The sequence below is a fragment of the Biomphalaria glabrata genome, chromosome 3 (assembly GCF_947242115.1).
Source record: "Biomphalaria glabrata chromosome 3, xgBioGlab47.1, whole genome shotgun sequence".
NCBI lineage: Eukaryota > Metazoa > Mollusca > Gastropoda > Planorbidae > Biomphalaria > Biomphalaria glabrata.
Window position 1 is genome coordinate 21,599 of NC_074713.1, and position 22,586 is coordinate 44,184.

The 22,586-nt window shown below is 34.8% G+C and overlaps 1 protein-coding gene across 5 annotated transcripts; it reads right to left on the reverse strand.

Annotated features, from left to right (window-relative positions):
* Nucleotides 1-14: 14 nt before the first annotated feature.
* LOC129925175 (uncharacterized) lies at nt 15-22,565 on the reverse strand. 5 transcript variants are annotated; one of them, XM_056023933.1, is made up of 12 exons: nt 22,132-22,565; nt 18,654-18,785; nt 13,213-13,278; nt 12,425-12,452; nt 10,914-11,082; nt 8,470-8,992; nt 7,751-7,813; nt 5,752-5,803; nt 5,000-5,109; nt 4,514-4,609; nt 2,646-2,769; nt 15-2,009 (listed from the first exon to the last, which is right to left on the reverse strand). In XM_056023933.1, the coding sequence occupies exons 7-12, from the start codon at nt 7,760-7,762 to the stop codon at nt 1,939-1,941; spliced, it is 465 nt and encodes a 154-aa protein (XP_055879908.1). In that variant the 5' UTR covers nt 7,763-7,813; nt 8,470-8,992; nt 10,914-11,082; nt 12,425-12,452; nt 13,213-13,278; nt 18,654-18,785; nt 22,132-22,565; the 3' UTR covers nt 15-1,938. The 5 variants fall into 5 exon arrangements, with proteins under 5 accessions (XP_055879908.1, XP_055879911.1, XP_055879910.1 ...); XM_056023936.1 differs by having other exon boundaries at nt 10,914-11,423; XM_056023935.1 differs by lacking the exon at nt 18,654-18,785.
* Nucleotides 22,566-22,586: the final 21 nt, after the last annotated feature.

The window sequence follows — 22,586 nt, forward strand, 5'->3', positions numbered from 1 at the left end:
TTTATTTTCACTCATTAGAACATTTTGTTCAGCAAGGCATCAGTTGTGGTGTAATGACAAATGTTATGAAAAGTAACAGAAACAATTCTTGTTAATCCATGAAAGCAATAAAATATCAGCTAATATAAATCACATATTACAATATCACTAAGCTAATTTGAAGATCTAATAGTGCTAGGGGCCTTTAACAAAAAAATTGATTGCTATAATTATAAATAACAACTACTACTCGTAGCATAGTCATTGTAGGGTCACATTTCTGTGGCTTAATGTTAAAAATTACACCTTATTCTATTTAAGATATTGATTCTAACTAATGGCAGTTAAACTTGAGTACGGAATGTTTTTATGTACAACACTTCTGCAATTAAGTAAGTAAGTAAAGTTCCCCTTTCAGACCTTGTGGTCTATAGGGCAGATGATGTAAAGGTCATCTGATTCTGTGGCCTACAGTTAACGAGGGTATCATGTAGCCAGCACAATGACCAACCGCCTTTACTTTTCCTCAACTAATGCCAGGTACCCATTAGAGTTGGGTGGACTCAGAGGGCCCAAACTTTGCAATTAGTGATAGATAAATAGTTACATATCTACCAGGCAGTGGCCTCGAAGCACTTCATTATGGCTCTCAGATTTGGCAGCTACATGCAAAGCATTTAAGGGTGCTAGAAGGATTGAACCAAAGGAGTCTGGGTTCAATTATGGGCATAAAATGGCAAGAATACACTAAATATAAATACAGACTGCCACAATGAAACAAAGATGACCCAAAGAAAAACTGAAAGACCAGACAGACAGTTATAATAGAGCTCATGGTCTGTGTTGATACATAAACAAAAACTTCCAACTTCCTTAAACTTAAGACTGTCATAATAGCAATAGAAATTATCTGATATGAATATTTACAAACACATTATACAGGTAGTTTAACATATAAGTTATTCAGAAAAATCAAAACACCAACAAAAAAAAAAAAAAGGATTCAAGACAATACATGAAGATCAAATAGCTATTTCTAATAACTAATTCTTTATGTACAGTACATATTTACAATAGGACAGCTTATTTATGTATTGATACAGTTGTAGCTGTGTAAAATACAACCATGCCTAAATAGCCTACCTATAAATTCAACCTTGCGAGCTCCTACAAAAATGGTCATATTATTTTTCTTAATTTGTGTCAAAATAGGAGAAATATTTGAGCTTTATTTTTGTTCTTTCTAGAAAAAAGATAAATGTGGATGCTCTTTCTCTTTGCTCAATTTAGGAAACCTTGAGGCCTAGTTACATTACAGTTACAGAGATGACAAATTTATCCAAAAGTAGTAAATTTTATTTAAGGCCTCTAGTTCATAACTTAAGAAAATTTAAACTACTAGAGTGAAACACCTCTTGTTCATTTTATTACAAGTATTGACATCAAACATATTCCAATAAAGCATACTTTTAAGCAGAGGATATTCTATATATATATATATTCATAAATATTAGATATAGAAGCACATGTAACAGACATTTTCAATTCCACAATTTTTATGAGAAACAAATGGCTAGTGAAATGAAAGACAATTTACATATTTAAATTCCATTGTAGAACTTATTGACTAAAAGAGTGTAGTAGCTTGAACTTAAGAAAAATCTTAACAAAAATATCTCGACATATTTCTTTTACAGTCAAACTGTGTATAAACACAATTATTTGTCTAGAGTCAATGCCAATCTTGGGCATCAAACTAAAATATATGTTTATTCAAATACTGGTAGGATTCAACCAATCAATTACATACTTACAAGTACTGTATCTCTTGTACTGGATTTTTTAAGAAGATTGAAGTGGCTTTCATTTGAATTATAACCATTGATTGGTATAAAAAAAACAAACTTTATACTGCTTTTACAAAAACAGTGACTCTTTAAAAGGATGTTATTAGTTCATTCACTTTTTTTTACTTCTCCAAGATTGTTCATTTATTTCTGGCATTTTTGTTTCTTTTATTAGAGCTCTTCCTGAAAAAATGTAGCAGTAAAATAGAATCAAAAAAATACTTAACAAATATTTTTAATGAAGATCTATGTACTTACTACTTTATCTATACTAATAGCTACTAAACTGTAACAAATAAATACATTTTATACATTCCTTGCCCAGTTCACTTCAACACAGTGCTAGGAGTTAAAATCTAAAGTTGGATTTTATTCAATAATTTGCTATGGAAACACAAAGTGTGTTTGATTCTGTTTTTGTGATCAGTGTCTTTAGAATTGTCCATGTGAGAGTAAATGTTAAAATTGTGACCCAGAGGGTGTTTATCTTTAAAATCTTTATAATTTTCTTAATGTTTTCCTCAAATAAGTATCCAAGTATGGTTTGTGTTAAATGCCAATGATTGTACTTTTAAGGGCGTATTAAGTTTATTTTTAATGTTCAGATTACCAAACCAGGCAGATGTTGAAAATTAAAATATTACAGATGAGAGCATAGTACATTGACAATATTTTTTGTAATGCATAATAAGGAAATTGTTTTAGTAGTCTTAATCTTTGTTGTCCATTTTTGGTGATATAATTGGGTGATATAATCTGTGTGTGTAGTGAAATATAAATATATAAAGTGTAAAGCATTACTATTCTGGGCATAATTACCTCTAACCGAGCCATTTTTTTCTGAAGATGACTTTCTCTCTCCAGGCTCACCAATAGCACCTCCTTGCATAGGCACAGCACTCTGAAACTCTTGAAACGCCTCAGCAGCACCCATTCTATTGCACTAAAAAAAAAGATAAATAACAATAAAGTGTAAAATAATTGTGTTGATATGAAAACAAGAAGAATATGTTCTTACAAGTCAGTGGCATAAACTGCTTGGCTGCAAGGAGGCTTCAGTTCGAAACCCAACTAAGTTGTTTGCTGACGGCCTAAATCAGCACAGAAAACCTTAACTCATATACCCCTCCCCCTACATTTCCACACAAAAAAAAAAACAAAAAAAACCTTAGAGCAATGATCATGTTCTAAGCATGAAAAAGATACTATGCAAAAATGTTAAAAATATATAGAATGTATATAGTCTATATCCTTTCAGTAATTTTGAGTGCGAGAACAAACACATTCAATGATCCTAACCCTTATCAATAGTGCTAACATGGCCAAATTCAAATTTAACTTTCCATCAGGACAATCAGTAACAAATGTGGTATGGACTGAGCAATGCAACTCATGTTTCCAAGCCTGTAACATACTTTTTACTTTTCCTGTTTTCTACATCAGGCATTCCATGTCTTTTAACCTCTTAACATGACGTGAACATTAAATCAGGCAATGTCAACTGAGACTGTGACAATCATGACCATCTAACGACAGTCCAGAGCACAAAGCACACGATCTGGCAGCCATCCAAGAAGCAACATAGACTCAACTGAAGGGAGTTGCCCAGAACAGACACCCATGGAGTGGTACTGTTAAAGCCCTATGCCCTTCTGGGAGTCAAAAGGAATAAGTCAAGTAAGTCAACATTGTGACCATCTAATGATAATTAGACAAGGTAGACATCCCAGTGTTAAAATGAATCATTAGCAAAAAGTAAAAGATTATTAATACCTTAAAAATAGTGTTTTAATTTGCATCATTGACTTGAGGAAATTAATACAAGTTACAAAATGTCTTTAAATTCTATTCAATCTAATCTATTCAATCTATTGTTTTCATGAGCAGGAGTTTTTCTACTTATAAACGTGATGTTCAGCTGAATGGCAAAAGCTGCATGGCTAGCCATCAAGAGTGGGAAGTGTTTTGAATTGTGTGCATGTTCTCAATGTTTCAAGGAAGTTTTGAATTGTGTGCATGTTCTCAATGTTTAATAATAATAATAATAATAATAATAATAATCTTTATTATCCGTAAGGAAATTTGTCTTACAATTTGTGCATTACACCAAACAAAAAACATTATAACTATAAGAAACCAAAGTGTACATTCACACCAGACTCACTCATAATTTACATGTGACAAAGTTTATACCAGATTGTTCTTATTTAATGATTTGATTGCCAGGGGAACAAAAGAGTGTTTGTGTCTGTTTGTCTTTGCTATCAGTGTCTTGTATCTCTTTTGTGATGGTAAAATCAATGAAGTTTTAAAAGATTCCACAGAACAGCACTAAAATGTAAGGAAAAAAATTGAAAAGACAGAAAGGATTGAGTCAAAGTAGATTTTGTTGAGTAGAGCCTAATGTTAAGGCTTGTGATACTATAAAAAGTTTCCTTCTCAACTGGGTGGGCATGATGCATTTGTTAAGATTTAAGGGTGTGTCATTGAATTTAAGCTGTGAGGGGATCAACATAATCAAAGGTGAGTTCCAGAATTCACCAGTTTCTTAAATGAACAGATGGCATTGTAAACAAAAAAAAAGGCTTAATATAGGAGAAGGGAGTGTCTAAGTAATCCCTAGTTTGCTTGATGAATCAATTGTAAAGTGAAGGGGGAAAACAATGCAAAATACAAAATATACTTACATTCCTGTCTTTTAAAACAGATGCATGTGTTTCCCTGGCAAGGTGAAGTTCCTCTTTTAATTTTGCTACTTCAAATAATAACTCTGCTACTTTTTTCTGATTGAAAATAAAACATGTATAGTTACAATAAATGCATGCAATATTTAAATGATATTGATAACAAGGTGGTGTAGCTGAGATATTCAGTTACAAGTGTTCAAAGGAAATACAATGACCATTAAAAGAATGATAAATTAGAGTTTCTTAAACCTTGCAAGAATAACATATTAGTAAAAGGGTTAAGTAAACTTGACTCGTAAAAACAGATTACAATCTAAACAAGTAAAATTAAACATACTCAATGCTGAGTCCTTAAATTGGTGAAGAATCATTGTATTAATTAAGAAAAAGGCAGGGTTTATAAAAAAAAAAAGGCATAGGAATTTTTTTTTAATGTTACAGTTTCCTCAACAGTTACAACAGTTAGACAGTATCTTTGATACTTACATCTTTGCCAAAGATTGACCTCTCGAACTCTTCCATCTTGCGGCTATAGGCTGATTCAATTTTCTTAATAACTTGAAAATTTGGCACTTCAGGAGCTTTCTGCTCACAAACTATTGAACACAAAAAATTAGAATAATTTTATTCCAGAAAAGTCAAAATTATACAATTATTCTAGCTTGATCATTTGAATTTGGTAAAGACCATTAGAGCCATTAATGCATTTGTTTATGTTTTTGTCATGTTCAGTTTTTTCCTTGACAGAATTTGTCCATTTTGAGATGATCTCACATAGTTTTAGTGGGTCAAAGTTATCTATCTTGTTTAGTGACGCTCATTTAATAAGACTATACAACTATACAACTACAAGTGTCATAAGTTGTATTTTCTTTTGAACTTTTAAAGTGTTTAATTCATACAAGAAAAATAATGTGACTTCCCTTTCCTAGGTTTTTCAGATAGTTTTCCCCTCAAAAAAGCCTACTGCCTACAATGACAACTAGGTATGGATGGGCTACCTGGTCCTTTTGACTTTTTTACTTATATAATTTACTTTTCATGAGCAAGCATAACAAATACCACATACATCTATTTACAAACCAAAGTAATAACCTTCTGACATTGTTAATGGCAAGGGACTATCATGAGAACCTGAGCTAGAAATTTCCTATTATCAGAATGCAATGTCAAACAACTAAGCAAATTTATTTCTGAAAGTTGCAATAAAATATTTGTTAGTAATAGGGCAGTCTTACCTTCTGTGTGCTTCAACATAGCTTGTAAAACTTTGTTGTCTTTTTCAAATTTCTAGAAATCAAAATGAAAGGTTTTTTTTAACCAATTATAATTTTTTAAATAAGGTTTATTGTACATCCACTCCCCTCATTAAAGAATTTTTAAAATTTGCCCTTCCATCTAGACCAGGGGTGAGCAAATTATGGCCAGCAGGCCACATGCAGCCCGCCGGAGCATTTTATGCCGCCCGCTGACACCCAAAAACATTATATATGCCTACATAATGTGTAAAAATATAATGATTTTAAAAATCTATTTAAATTATTGAAACTTCTGATTCTTATGACGAAGATGCTAAAGAAACATTTCTTTATATGCCATTCTAATAAGTTTAAAGTAAAGGAGGATTTTTGTAATTGGTAATATGTCGAAACATTTAGTCTAAGACACAAACTCAGGCCATTTTTTTATTCAGTACTATAAAGAACTAGTTGAAAGTGTTGGGTTGGCATGGAACAAGATGGTGAGTTTAACAACATGGTGTCCGAGCTTTGACTGAGAAAAACACGCACAAAGCTTTCCTAATAAATTAAAGAACAATATCCCAACCATAAACTCTTACCTCTACACTGGAAAGATTGTGAAAAGCTGCAATGAATATTAGACGTTATTGACCCAATTATCTCAGAGCTCAAAGTTATCAGAGCTAGGGGTCTTGATCACAGGCAGTTCAGAGAACTACTTGGATATATGGAAACATATCATTCCCATGTTTGGTACTACAGTGTTATCCGCTAGCTTAGCATGTTCAAGGTAATGAGAAAAACTTGAGATCTCAAGGAAGAAATTGTTTTGTTCCTGTGACTTTGTAACTAATATTTCTAAGGAAGAGTGAAAGATAGCCTTTATGTTTGCCATCAACTCTATCCTAATTGGTTATTTGCACATGAAATATATGTGCATGTTAAATCTTTTCAAACAAAGTCATCCCATTTCTCCAGGCAAGCAAGTAAAGACAGGTTTTGACATTTGCTGAAATGTGAAACTATTTCTAGCAAAGGGGTTGAAAAGTACAAGACTTATTCTTTGATTGTGGAATTTGAAAGCAACTTTTAAGAAGTCAAGAACTTAGAAACAGTTTTCAATATCATCAGTTCACCAATTAGCTGATTCAACTCTAGAGGACACACCTCCAAGCAAATAATGACCTGAAAGAGAAGTTCAAGTAAGTTCTTCCACAGGAGTTTTATGGGTCTTTTCTAGAAACTGTATTTCCAAACCTAAAAAACATTGCTGTTAAAGTTTCCCATTATTAGGGTCCACATACATCTTTGAAAATATGATTGAAAATAAACAAGTGTAAACAGTCAAGAGGATAACAACCAGTAAGCTAGTTCCACAGTTCAGGAACATTATGCACAAATGTAAACAGTTAAATACTTCATATTGACAACAACTATAATATTAATGTCTTCGATTCCGAAGATTAAGGATGATTACAGTGTTTCACATGACTTCACAAACCCAGTTGCAACCTGCATATTTTCCCGCATTTCGTTCAGACAAAGCCATTGTGGTGAAATGTTATAATGTTGGAGAGATTATTATGAAGAGATTATTAGTAAAATTAATTTAATTTACAACTCTTGTTGTAGCTTTTCAATAGGGAGTGTAAAAAAATTAAAGTAAATGTATATTACAGTACATATGTGAATTAAAAGATAGTATACATAGTTAGTTATCATTTTTTTCTAAGTTGTAAGTACACATATATACACATGTGTATGTGCGGAACCACATCCCCAATTTTTTTTAAATGAGGCCCTGGATGAAAAAATGTTGCCCACTCCTGATCTAGACAAACATTGTTCCTTAAGGTACCCTTTCTTTCAAGTTAACTATTCAAAGCTTTAGAGGAAAATATTTTGTATTTGTTTTCATACTTATTTTTCTTGTTTTTTCTGTGTTTAAAAACTACTGACAGACTTTTTTTTAGGATCATTCACTCAAGAAATTCACCTGAAGAGTCATGTTCACTCTTTGCAGTTCTTCTTCTTTGGCTGTCAGCTGAGATTCATGATTCTGAGGAATAGAAAATATTTTGTTTACTCCATTTGTAACTTAGTTTGCATATTTTCTATTTTTTAAACTTTGACTTCTGTATCAAACTTTATTCTACTGCAATGTTCTGAACTTCTGGCTATTAAAGCTTTCATTGTGTTTATTTCCTCCTCCATCTTTCTCTTAGTGACTGGTTCTAAAACTAAATCTGTCTGTATTTCCTGTTCAAACATCTCTGGGCTTATCACCTTCGATGAAGTCCAGTAGGGAATCGGCGCCGGAGGCGCCATTATCCCGTTGATGGTTAGAAAGGCTTTTATCCAACCACCAGGCCTGGACATGGGGCTCTTCACCCCTGTCCTGTCTGAGGGCACCCAACGGTAGGCGGCCATATCGGTTGACTGAATGGGAAAACCGGGCCGTGCCGTGTACACAGTGCACCGTCCCCGCTCTCATACCACTCGCTATAAGTGGTTGAGGACAGTACTAACTGCGGGGAGCTTGTCTCATATTCCTATTCTGTAACCGCCACAATTCCGTGCGGGAGTCGCCACTCCAGGCTCCTGGTACTGATGACGTCCCCCTTTGTGGAACGGCGTGGCGGACTTTTTGGACTGGGTTGCAGGTTACTTGTTCCATTCCCACCCCGAGTGAGATAAAAAAAAACAAAAGCTCACCCAGGGAGACCTGTTAGAAGGCCTAGTTCGCTACTCGTTCTTAGCCTGTCGAGATCCACCTCTGGATGTTTCCACCGGAGCGCCACGCTGAGGCGACGGGTAGCTGGAATATCCTCCGGGGGCTTATCACCAGGAGTTTCTCCTCAAGCTCTCGGACCTTACTTTCCAATAGTTTTTTCTCTATGTCCGTTTTACTATCCCTTTGTCATGACAGTGATTTCTCTTTAGAGATCAATTCATCCAGCTTATCTTTTAAAAGTTCTTCTTCAAGTTTCGGCTGGTCATTATTCTGTTGAACACATTTCTCTTGCTTCACTAGGTCCATGCTTTTCCTATCTTGACTGATTTCAAGCTTATCCATCGCACATTTTCTTATCTCATCTAAACCATTTGCAGTGTTCATGTCTGTCTGGATGTCAATGTCTCTTTTTTCAGTTGTTCAAGATAAATTGCTTTCCTCCTCCTCTTCTCCTTCACTGATGCAGTCTACTGCTGGGGGCTTGGAGCAGCTGTGGTCCTTAAACTTGATAAAAAAAAAATTAAGCATTATCAATAGATAATTTTAAAGAAAACTCTTAAATTTGTTACCTAAAAATTGAAAACAATGCAACATCTTTTAAGTTTGAGAGAGTGGTGTGAGACAATCATCACTTGAAATCATCTTTCTTTACATCTTGATCACGTGGACTTTAACCATTTTAACATTTAAATAGAAAAGTTTACAAAGTGGGATTCTTTTAACAGGTAACGTAAATGGTGTTTGAAGCTTAAATGTTAAACAAATAAAAAAGTGTTGTCAGTAAAGTTCCCCTTAGTGAAATATAGGGTTATCTGTTTCTGTGACCCACAGTGTCACAAGGCCTGCATGATGACTAACAGCCTTTACTTTTCCCCACTTAATGTCAGGTACCAATTAAGGCGCCCAAAGATCCTGAAATGAAAAATTCCAGTCTTCACCAAGAGTTGAACCCGGGACCCCCGGCTTGGAGGGCTAGCATTTACCAGGCCTCCTAAAACAAATGAAACATGACATATAACATAAGCACAATAATTGCTGACAGAAAAAAGTGAACAAAATCTGGTGAAACAAAGATAGGCTCTGACATTACCCTGGGTAACAATACAGGTCTACAGACCAAAATAACTCTACTGGCTTGGAAGCTTTTTTTTTCTGGAGGGACCTGTATGGCACAGTCAGATGTTAGCTTAGTACCTGGTCAACGTTGGCAGTTCAGAACTCTATGATTTAAGAGCTTATGCTTCACCAAATGTTATTAACTTTATACTTAAGTACCCTAGTGCTGCTTTGAAGCCGAAATGGATGCAATCTCTTATTTCTTTACAGACAGTAAGAAACAAAGTCTTTAACAACTATCACTATCAGAGATTATTGTCTTAACAGACTCATCTAGCCCAAGAAATCTTGATAACCTATACAGTACAGTAGTTACGCTGAGGTTGTCAATTGTAGTCAAACTGAATTTCCATTAGATTGGATCAATAAACATTATCTTATCTTATATAATGTTGAATTTTAACATCACTGTGACATTACAATAGATCTTTGGTAACATAGGCATCATGGGAAATGAATAGGCAAATTATCCATGGAAAAACCCAACAGACCATTTAATTGCCACACTCAAAACTCAATGTTAGCAAGCAATTGCATGACCATGCAAAAACAAGCTTTATCTAAACAGTATCAATTTCCTCCCCTTAAAACAGCTATCTACTTTCTTTCAACTTAGAACAGGACACAAAGCTTTACATTTTCACCATAACAGAATAAACCAGACCCACCAACCCCTCCGCAAACATTGCGCCCAGCCTCTTGAAACTGTCAATCATATCTTCTTTGAATGCTCCAATCTAATTCACCTTAGGCAGACAATATTACAACAACCTATCATAACCAACACTCAGTATGGCAGTGTGGAACAGCTAAAAAAAACATTCAAATTTTTCCTTGGCACAGATCGCAAAGGAGCTTACAGCTCAGCAACAAAAAGCTGGCTAGAAGAAGGAAATCTTCAATTCTTCAAAACTAAACCTATTCTATTTGTCTACTGTAAATCATATCTCTTGTGTATATATAAATATACACATTTTCATCTCAAATCATACATGATTTTTTCCTGCTTGCAACACTGAATTATATAGATAGACTTACTAAGACAGCGGCAGAAATTTTGATAGAATTTCTTGCAAATAAAAATTGAATAGAGTGAACATTTGTTTTTAATTGTATAAACTAAAGTTGCTCTACTACTGTCTGGACCAAGCATTCACACAATTTAAAATGTTTCACATTAAAAAGGAATATTAAAGGAAAAGTAGTTTGTAGCATCAAAAACTTAGATAAAACATTCTCATTCATTTCTTTTGTGTTTTTTTAAAGGTTAAAGGTTAAGAATACAATTTCATTCTTTACTGTGACCAACCTGTGTGGTGTCAGCATCTGCTACATTGTCATAGGTGAAAATTGTGGGCTCTGGCTTTGTGTGAAGAATAATGGCATTGTCTGCAGTGTTAACATCCAGAACTCATGGTGCAAAGTCTTTTTCACTTGGATCAGGAGGGCGAACTCTTAGCAATATTTGAATTGAATCTCTTTGTAAAGATGTAGACAAAGAAAGCAGGTTTACAAATACTGAAACTTAATATATTTCATAACATATTAAGCTAAAAAGGGCAAGTGACTTAGTTACAAAGCACTTAGCTTCTAAACAGAGGGATCTTAGGTTCCAATCTGATTGATTTTGAATTTCAGGAATTTAAGGATGCACCTGAGTTCACTCAACTCTAATGGTTACCTGGAATTTTTGGGGGAAAGTAAAGGCAGTGGGCCATTGTGCTGGCAGCATGACACCCTAATCAGCCATAGAAACAAATGACATGCACATCATCTGTTCCATGTATTGCAAGGTCTGAAACTAGGTACTGTTGAAATGCTTAAAAAAATAAATTAAAAAAAAAACATGACTCTTCAACACTAAATGACTAGCATTGCAACCATGCATGTGTTGAGTTACTATTGATCTTAATGTTAAAATTGTAAAAACAAAAATGGTTTGAAAAAAAAAAAGCTTAAACCGAAGTGTAATTGTATCAATTAGTTTGGATCAGTCATGTAATCAAATTTCTAATAGATTATAATTATAATAAATTATAATAAGAAATTATAGTAATATTGAACAACAACAATAAATCTGTGCAATTAATAATATTTTTACCAATGTTTTTTTTTAGAATCATTCCATGCTTTTAGCTTTCTCAGTATGCTATGACACTTATCTGGACCAGGGTGGATGTTACTGTCATTGATTTTTAAAGGCATTTAAAAAAAAAGGGAATGACCTGAATTCAAACTAGTATCCAGGCTCATGCCTCCTTGGGCTGAGGTGCTAACCAGTCTGCTAGTGAGGTACTTATGACTGGAAGATTGTATGTTTGTTTCCATTTAGAGGGGCAACCTATAAAGGGGACATTCAATTTATACCACCACTTCAGTCAAGTAATGGAACAATTTCTTTCCCTCATTCAAGATATGAAACAAAATAATAAATTACCAATAGTTATTTACTAATTTGTTAAATTATTTTATTGATTGTTGTATTATCAGGTAAAAGAAATAATTGTGAAAAATTTCAGCTTAATCTGAGATTGGGTGTCAGACATAACATACAGGCAGATAGAGAGTTGATATAAGCTTTGTAAAAAGGTTCAACAACTAATGTATCTGGCATAAGTATCACTTATGTTATAAGAAATAAACAAGTTAAATAAGTAAATAAAGGTAAACAAAGATGATCAATTATGCTTAATGTTTTGTTATAAATTACAGGGTGATTTTTTAAAATACCGGTACATTAAAAATAATTTACAATTATGAAAAACAGTATGAAATATTGTGCTTTAAAGAAAATAATTAAATAAAATAAAAATGCTTAACCTGATTGATGGATCCATATATATTGCAGCTGTAAATTTAAAAAAATATATTGTTAATGTGTTGTTCTATCCAAAAACAAAAAATGTGTTCTATAAACATTGAAGTATAATTAAATACATAAATATTTAAAACAAAGCATAATCATTTTTATGTAACAGTACATCAGAGCTATTAGTATTCAGAGAAAAAAAGAAAAACAAAGATTATATTAAGCATCTATAGCTGTATCAATAAGTTTGGATCAGTCATGTAATTAAATTTTCAAATAGATCTACACCAGCATTTCCTAAACTTTTAACATATGCATACCTAGCCCCCCCTAACTGAGATGACAGATCATCTGTTCCTGGTTGTTAATTTTAATCTGAGACACTGTGCCACATCTGTTCCTATTTTTTCAATTTAATGCTGAAAAAGTAACGTTATATAAATTTTAATTTTGAAAAGGCAAGATATATTTCAGAACTTTTTCTTTTAAAACCGGATACACATTTGTAGCCTTTGAAAAAGTCAATTAGGAAATCAGAGTGCTTGTAATGCTCTCCATTATTCATTTGACTGTTAGAAAGTATTTCTCTTAAGGCCAGATATGGATCAAAATCTCTTCAACCCAAGTCTTGTCTCAAGGTTCCACAAAGGCAGCAACCATTTTTAGATTGGGTTGTGCCACATACATAGTGCCCAGACTCCAGTCATGAGCCCACTTACTACAAGGGGGCAAAGGCCGTGCTAACCACAGGTTATTTCTTCATATACCTATTTTGTAACTACAAAAGCTGTGTAAGTACCTCTATTCTGTGTCCTTAATTTGAAAAACGAAGTGTCGGACTTGCTGGGTTGTCAGGTCTCTCTTTCTGTTGGTGATATGAAATGATTATTTTATTATTGTAGACAAACAATATTAATTTTAATAAGACTCAAATCTCATACACTAACTGTAACTAAATCTCCATAGTGACCTCTACTAAATCTCTAGGATCTAGGATATTCTATATTATAACAATATTAATTATAAAATGGTACTATAAATGTAGACCACTTCACATATCTAGGTAGTATTGTGTCAAATAACACCTCACTTTCAAGGGAAGTTGATAACCGTCTGGCCAGGGCCAGTAGCGCTTTTGGATGTCTTCAGGCAAGAGTTTGGCGGAACAAATTGCTCCGCCTGCCTATAAATATCAATGTCTACCAGGGGGTGGTTCTCTCAACCCTTCTGTATGACTCTGAGACATGGACACTATACAGAAAACAACTAAGACTTCTTGAGCGCTTTCACCAAAGATGCTTGCGCTCCATCATGGACATACAGTGTTAAGACTAGAGATGGGAAACGAACCGAACCCGAACCGAACGAACCGAACTCGAACCTCACTTATGACCGAACCGAACCCGAACTTTGAAACTGCTTGGTACGAACCGAACCGAATGAACCCTCCTTTTCTTAACCGAACTAATTTTGCAATTTTTGCATCCCTTTTTTATATTTTGTGTTTAAAAAAAAATAATTACTTCAATATTTTATTTAAATTCTAATGATTCCATTATACTTTGAAAACTTGGGAGGGGGTGGTGGTATTTTGAAAAAAAAAAAAGCGGCGCGCATTGATTCCCATGGGTTTTTCCGTACGTGCCGACTCTCCCCCTAACCTTGAATTTTCGCGGGCTGTTTGCAATATTGGTTTTGAGTCGAATAGGCGCCCTCTAATTAGATCTAGATCTAGATTCAAGATCCTAGTAAGTAGAAAGTCAACATTAAAATATTGTCACTTTTATTTGAGATGACTGTTAGTTGAGAGTAAAATATTTTTTGCCGATTAGAGAGTGTAGATATCTACAATAAGTTCATTTGTGTTCTAGTTTAAAATAAATTTTAATTATCTTTTATTAAGTGATTTATTTTTACAAAATTGTGAAGTATTCCATATTGGAATATTATCAGTGGCGTAGAAAGGATGGGGGAGGAGGGGGAGAAATGTAAAATCCCCCCCGAGCCCCCACTTGAGGGGGGCCCCAAATTAGTGTTTTTTTACAATAAATATTCAATATTACGCAAAATGCAGGGGCCCCCAAAGAGGTCCAGCCCCTCCCGGGCCCCCAAATGATGAAAAATTCCTATCTACGCCCCTGAATATTTTTACTATTATTCTGTTTTGCATTATTGATCATCAGTATTTTTAATGTTTCTCAAACTTTGGGTCCTCTCCCGTGGGTGGGGATGGTTAGTACCTTGAATTGGGGGATGGGGAGACGCAACTTCTTGACAAAAAGGGGTGTCATAGAGTGTGTGTGTGTGTGTTTTCTGGTGGCGGTAAGAAGAGGCTAAGCGATTGATTGGTGTTTATGCATTAAAGATGTTGAAATTAGCGTAATGCAAATGTGAAACGGCAAACAATCTTGAGACATGAAAGAGTAAAGACGTTGTTTTGTGGTGACCTAGATTTTGTTTAAATATCAGTATATTTCATTAATATTACATCTCTATCTCAAATTAAATATGTGAATATTGTAATAACAGTTAGTGAGTTAGGCTATATTGAGTTGTTCACATAAGAACTTTATTTTAAAGTTTATTAAGTTTATATATTATTATAAGGCTTGTCTTCGAGTCCGAAGATTAGTGAGGAATGCAGTTTTTCCCATGGCTGCGCTTGCCCAGCTGTGACCTACATATTTTGCCACATCCAGGGCAAGCATAACCACTGTTCGCAGGTGGTCGATTTAGTTTTTCTTTTTGTGTGTGCGTTTGTCCTCGGCAGCGGATTTTCTTTTGGTCTCAAATGTATATCCCGCGGCCTTCGGGAGTGAACTCCAACTGACTCGTTCTAAGGCCGCATGCAACCAGGTTCTCTCTTCTATGTCAGCTAAGCAAAGTTGACGCCTAAGTTGGTCTTTGAAGCGTTTTCGTGGGGCGCCTCTGTAACGTCGACCACCTTTTAGCTCACCAAAACAAAAAGACTGCCTTTGGCATACATTCGTCTCCCATACGGGATACGTGCCCTGCCCAGCATAACTGTCGGACCATAAGAAGTCCACCTATACTATCCTTACCGGTAAAAATATAAAACGCCTATATTGGTTCAATTGTACTAGCTGTTTGTAAGCGTCGAACCAACGACCAACTAACAAAGAGAGGGGGCATCGAAAAAAAAAGTTTTATTTTTAGTGTAACTTATCTGAATATTAGTATAATTACATGTTTAAAAATTAAAATATATTAAGTGGAGATGTCATTTTATCTTCTAATAAGACCTTGTCAACTGAAGACTGCGTTTTGAAGAAAACATTTTAAAACTTCTCCGCTAGTGTGATTCTTCTGCATTTTTTTGGTCTCAGAATAGTCGATTTTCTTCCGTATATTGCAATTTATAATAGTGACGACTTATGTGTGAAAAAAAAATCCTCGATAGAGACGTCTTTACACGAAGAATATTTCTTTAAAAAGATCACGCCCATTATAGAAGTACGTGCGCAATATGTAGGCCTACCTAGAATGTCCCTTGCATAATTCTATTGGCCAGGTCTGCCTCTTAATTATTAGATTTAATATGGCCCTCGACTTTTTTTTTATTATGATGAATAGTGTTTTCTGAAAGAAAGCACAACGATATTAGCCTTTTTAAAAAATTCGCTTAGCGCCGAGTCACGCCCTGAATTAAACCACTTGCCGACTTGAGCGAAAACCTGCCGCATCTGCATTTCTATCTCCATTAAGAAATTTTTACAACGCTTTAAATGTATTTAGGCAACATTATTTTGGAAAAAGTATTGCCCATAGGCCTATTATATATTGCAAAGTATTTGTTTTATGTAAAAATTCAAATAAAAAAGTTTTAACTAATAAATTGCATTAAACCTTATAACTTAATTTTGCTATTACATAATTTCATAGCATCGAACGGAGCCGAACCCGAACTTTAGACCTGACCGAACCGAACCGAACCCGAACTATACTCGTCATGGAACCGAACTCGAACTTAAATCTGACCGAACCGAACCGAACCCGAACTTTAAAAGTTGGGTTCGATTCCCATCTCTAGTTAAGACTGTACTACAAACAGTGATGTCCTTGCAAACGCCAGTATAGACAGTATAGAGGGGCTTCTTATGGTCTGACAGTTACGCTGGGCAGGGCACGTATCCCATATGGGAGACGAACGTATGACAAAGGCAGTCTTTTTTAATGAAGTAAAAGGTGGTCAACGTAACAGAGGTGCTCCACGGAAATGCTTCAAACACCAGCTTAAGTGTCAACTTTCCTTAGCTGACATAGAAGAGAGCACCTGGTTGCAGGCGGCCTCAGAACGAGACAGCTAGAGGTCACTCACGAAGGCCACGGGATACACATTTGAGACAAAAATAAAATCCACTGCCAAGGACAAATGCAGATGGCAAAAAAAAAAAATCTAAATCAACCACCTGCAGACAATAATTATGCTTGCCCTGGATGTGGCAAAATATGTAGGTCACAGCTGGGGTTGCACAGTCATGGGAAATACAAGCATTCCTCTCTAATCTTGGGACTCAAAGACAAGCCTTATAATGTATATAAACTACTACTACTAACTACTTTTTAACTAGATCTAGATCTAGATCAAGTCAATCTATCTAGTTAAATCTAGTAGTAGATATACTAATTACTTAGATCTATAGGATATTATTATTATAGGGGCTATAATTATTAGTATATTATTATACTTAATATACTAGGCCTATGTGAATATTATTATCATATTTGTTGGTAATACTTTAGATCAGCGCTCAGAATAAAATGTATCCAAAATTTAATTTATATCACAATAGTACTTTTTTTTTTAAATTCATTTTGTTATAAAAAAGTTACTTTTATTTTTTACTTTACATCATTAAAGTGCCTTAGCGACTGGTCTGTGCGCTGCTGAATGTTCAAGACTCAAAAGTGGCCGAGTTTTATTTTTGAAGTGTTAGGGGAACGAAACAATTACTTAAGTTTATATTTTTACCACAGACATAAAGGCATATATGTCTGGGCTTTTTTTTTTTTAACTGCAAAGTTTCTAAGGACAATATCAAAGTAACAGAACAATATTTGTTATGGGAGATTGCATACAATCAATTTAGGCCTATTTCGAAAATAAAATTTGTAAGAAAGAAAATGCTTGATGACTGCTTGGTGGTTTGGCTTCCTAACCGATGAGTCTCGGGTTCGAATCTCGGTGAAGAGTGGGTTAGGAATTTCTGGATTTTTAGGGTGCTCCTGAGTCCATCCAGCTCTAATGGTGCCTGACATAAGTTAGCGAACGTAAAAGCGGTTGGTCGTTGTGCTAGCCACATGACATTCTAGTTAAGCGTCGTCAACTGCCTTATGGATTGCAAGGTCTAAAATAGGTGCTCTATATATCTGTCTGTCTGTTAGGGGTGGACTGGGTATCAAAATCGGCCCAGTCATTTCAATATCATCCGGCCCATAAATTGTAGGCCTATGTTATATGATGGACATCCAGATCTAGGTCTACCTGACTTCATAATCATTATTTTAAATTTGATAATGTATCGAAAGCTGTACACATGCTTACAGTGAACACTGTGCCCTTATAAGGAATAAAGGCTTTATATTGCTTTTTAATCGCAAAGTGTATAGACCCTAAAAGGATGAAGCTCTATGGATGTAGGCTATTACATTATTTCGGAAAATATGATATATTAAATTGATAGGCCTTAGTAGAGTATATTTAAAAAAAAAAAACTACTTCGCTCAGGGGCCACTTCCCCTGAAAAAAGAATATTATAAAACATTTAACAATTTAATAGTCCTACCGGCTACCGGCCCACTAGAGTAAGCATCTTCTTTTTTTTAAAAATCACGTCTGTATTTTATAAGATAAGGGCCGCATGGATGCCACTATTAAATTGTTAAATGTTGTTAGTTGTTTTTTTTTTTTTTAAATATAATCTACTAAGGCCTAATGCCCATATAGCCAGTCACCCCTGTTGTCTGTCTATCTATCTATCCATAACCCCTCAATCAATCAATCAATCAATCAATCAATAAATCAATCAATCAATCAACCAACCAACCAACCAACCAATCAATCAATCAATCAATCTATCTATCTATCTATCTAAAGAAAGTAAAAGTGGTTGGTCATTGTGCTGGCCACATGACACTTTCGTTAACAGTAGGCCATAGCAACAGATGATCTTTACACTATCTGCCTTATACATTGCAAGGTCAAAAAGGGGTGCTTACTTTATTTATGGCTATCTGGTGACGTGGTAAGAGTGCTGGGCTACTGTCTCGTTGGTACCGGGTTCAAACCCCGCCCGTTGCTTTACACAAGTTGTTCTGGCAAAGGTTTCTAGGATGTATTCATCTTCTATTCTGATGGAACATCCGAAACATATGAAAGGAAATTAAAACAAGTTAATACTCAAAGCCGACCAATGACTAAGAAAACTATTTTTAGAAAGATAAGCTGCTCTAGATGACCTGAACTACTCTCCAGGAGTTCAATAGAGAACTCGTTAAGCCAGTGCTATGTGTACAACATTTCAATCCCATGGTCTCACTTGACTTGGTAGACAGGCCTGAGTGCATGCATGTTGATTTCCACGACATGTCTTTTTCATGATCGATCTATCTATCTATCTATCTATCTAATCAATCTATCTATCTAATCAATCTATCTATCTAATCAATCTATCTATCTAATCAATCTATCTATCTAATCAATCTATCTATCAATCAATCAATCAATCTATCAATCAATCAATCAACCAATCAATCAATCAACCAATCAACCTACCTACCTACCTACCTACCTACCTACCTACCTACCTATCTATCTATCTATCTATCTATCTATCTATCCGTACTTCGGTCTGTTTGTAGGCCAGTATATTTCTATAAGCTCTCTCTCTCTCTCAGCAAGAGCTTTTCATGGGATATCAAATGTGGACATTTGGTTGTCAGGTTTTGTGTTATGCGCTCTGTTGTCTCACTCGTGCATAGTTTGAACCTCGCCCGCCACCCCACCAACGCCGTAGGATGTAATAAACTTCATATTGAAAGAACATCGGAAACTTGTAAAACATACACCTCTATACATTATATCATAAATTATATGTGTTTTGAAAGTCATTTACTGTCAGTTGTTACTGTCTATGCAAGATAGTTGATCCAGCACAGACAATTTAACGATTTCTTTTAAAAAATAGGCCTACTATGTGGCCGTGGGGGATGAGTGGTCTCAGGTTCTAAACTCGGTGAAGGCTTGGTTTTTGATTTTGACACCTATGAGTCCATCCAACTATAATAGGTACCTGACATTAGCTGGGATAAATTAAGGCTGTTGATCGTTTGTCAGCCACATGACACCCTCATTCGTTAACCGTTTGTCAAAGAAAAATAATCTCTATATCATCTGCCATGTAGACCGCAAAGTCTAAAAGTGGGTAGTTAATCGAGTCCAATCGTTATAGAAGACCTCAACATTGACCTGCTTTGTCACAACCTTTGACCCAGTTTAGACCAATAGATCGTCTCTGTTTGTGCCTTGGATAAAATCTCTTTCAATGACAAGCACGTCCATTCTTTGATGTTGCCTTCTTCTTTCTCCATCTGTTTCTTCTTTTTTTTTTACCTGGTACTTTTCCCTGAAGGAAGGCATTTACAAGCCCTGAGGATATTGTGATATGGCCATAGAGTTTTAGTTTGCGTTTTATTGAAAGTAAGCAAGTTATCGTGGGGTCCATTCGCAGTGCTAATCCTCTCTCTAATCTCTTCATTTGTTTCCAAAGAAACTATAAAGCTTAGTATAAATATTTTTAATTCATTTATTGAAAGTAATGAGTTCCAATCAGATATTTTACTGTGTTGTGCTAATAGGAAGAATAGGTTTGTGCCTGTGCTTTAACGCTGCTAGGTCTCTCAATGAAAATTTCAAAATTATTACTGTCATCTTCCTGTCATAAGTACAAATAAATTTTTTGGGCCTGGGACTCTCCTTATTGGGCCAGAAAATCAAATCGGATATGTCGACATACATAACATCCAAAACAGTACACGAATATCTTAGATCAGGGGTGGGCAACCTTTTTTTATGGAGGGCCGCATTATTTTAAAAATTGGGAATGGCGGGCCGCATATTTATATACAACTTATAGAGACACTCTAAGCTAACTGTGTAGAATTTCTTTTAATTCATATTTACACTGTATTATATTCACGTTTCTTTTTTTTTCCCACACTTCACGTTAAGGAATTACAACAAGAGTTAGCAATTATTTAAACCAATTTTACGATTTTTTTTTTCAAATTGCTGTTGTCATTTTACATTAAAATATCCTGACAAATATACAGTTGTACTTAATGTGCAGTATTTTACTTTTTACACTCGTGCATGATGTTTCGGAACTGTGGAACTAGCTTACTAGTTTCTATCCTTGTGACTGCTGTCAAATTACAGTCAGTCAAAATCGACCAGTAGTAATGCTTGTTTAGTTTCCACAAAGGAAAAGGCTTGTTCACTGAATGAGACAATATATGTTCTGGAAGTTAAATGTCGGGACTAGAGAAACTTGCCCATCACCAGAGAATGCTGACCATGTCCTTCAATGGTGCATTCTAAATCAAGAGACCCGAACAAGACTTTGGCCCAAAAACCCTCCTAAAGAACAAAAACTAAAAAAACAAACAATTTTTATTTGTTACTACTAGGTCTAAATCTATTGACTAGATCTAGTGAAATCTAGTCTAGATTATTCTAGATCTACTTGATTATCTATCCTTTTCTAATTCTAGGGCTCTACTCTAGTCACACTAGATCTTGTATATAGTTCTAGATCTAAAATAATTTAAGAGTCTACTAGTACTAGTCTAGATCTATATCTAATAAGTCCTCTATGTCTAAGAACACAGATTATAATAATTATATTAGAGATCTAAATATTTATGTCTAAATCTATAGTCTATAATAGACTTATTAAGAACTAAATTTACATAATGATACATAGAAATCTAGAATCTAGAGATCTATCACCTTCTAAGTCTATTTCTAGATAGATCTAGAGTCTAGAGTCTACTTCTAGATTAATCTAGATCTAGTTATCTAGTGCTAGCCCTACTTCTAGATCTAGAAACTAATTTAGACTATGTAATAAGAAAAGTAGATCTACCAATCTAATAGCCTTATTTAGGCCTTAGACTTACTGTGTCTAAGTCTGAGTCAAGTTAATTAATTAATTTAGGTCTAGATCTTTAATAACGTTTTTTTTTTTAATCCTTTTGAAAGTTTCTTAGATTACTTAGAAACCAGTTCAAGGAGTTAGTGTTAGAATTAGAATAGTCAGATCTATTTGATCTATCAAATCATCTAAAATCTAAAAAACAATTTAGATCTAGACTAGATTAGATATAGATCTATTGAAATCTATTCATTCTACTCTAAATCTAGTCTAGATTTTAGATCTAGAAGTCTAGTGACCTAGACCTATCTAGTAGCCTAGAGTCTAGACTAAGACTAGATTCTAGATTGTCTAGATGATGATACTAGACCTAGCTAGAGTCTAATATCTAGAATCTAGAATCTAATATATAATATACTAATATAGTAGTAATCTAGTAGAGTACTGGGTAACTGTAGACTGTAGACACTGTAGTAGAGCCATTCACCATTGTCGTGAAAAGAAAGGGATTTGAATGGAATATTTGGCTAATTAGCACTTACTAGATTCTAAGAATAGATCTAATTCTAATATCTAGACCTAGACTACTAGATCAGTAGATCTAGAGATCTATGTCTAGAACTAGATGTAGATCTAGTCTTCAACCATTTCTTCGTAAATTTAGGACACACCGGGTCCGGAAGTAGATGAAATGTAAACAATAAACACAGACCTATATATATTTTATTTTGCACTCAGTATTTTCAATTCGCACTATTAATAAATAATGATAAAATGGCAATTTTTTTTTAGTGTCGGAATTCAGACTTGGCGGAACAAAAAATCGTGAATGCGGAACGGCGGAACATGTGAGCTTTTTTGATGATTTTGCGGGCCGTTTCCGCATAATGCGGGACTATAGGCATGTCTGCTGTAGGTGTCAGCAGGCCGCATAAAACATTCCGCTGGGCCACATCCGGCCCCCGGGCCGTAATTTGCCCACGCGTCTTAGATGCAG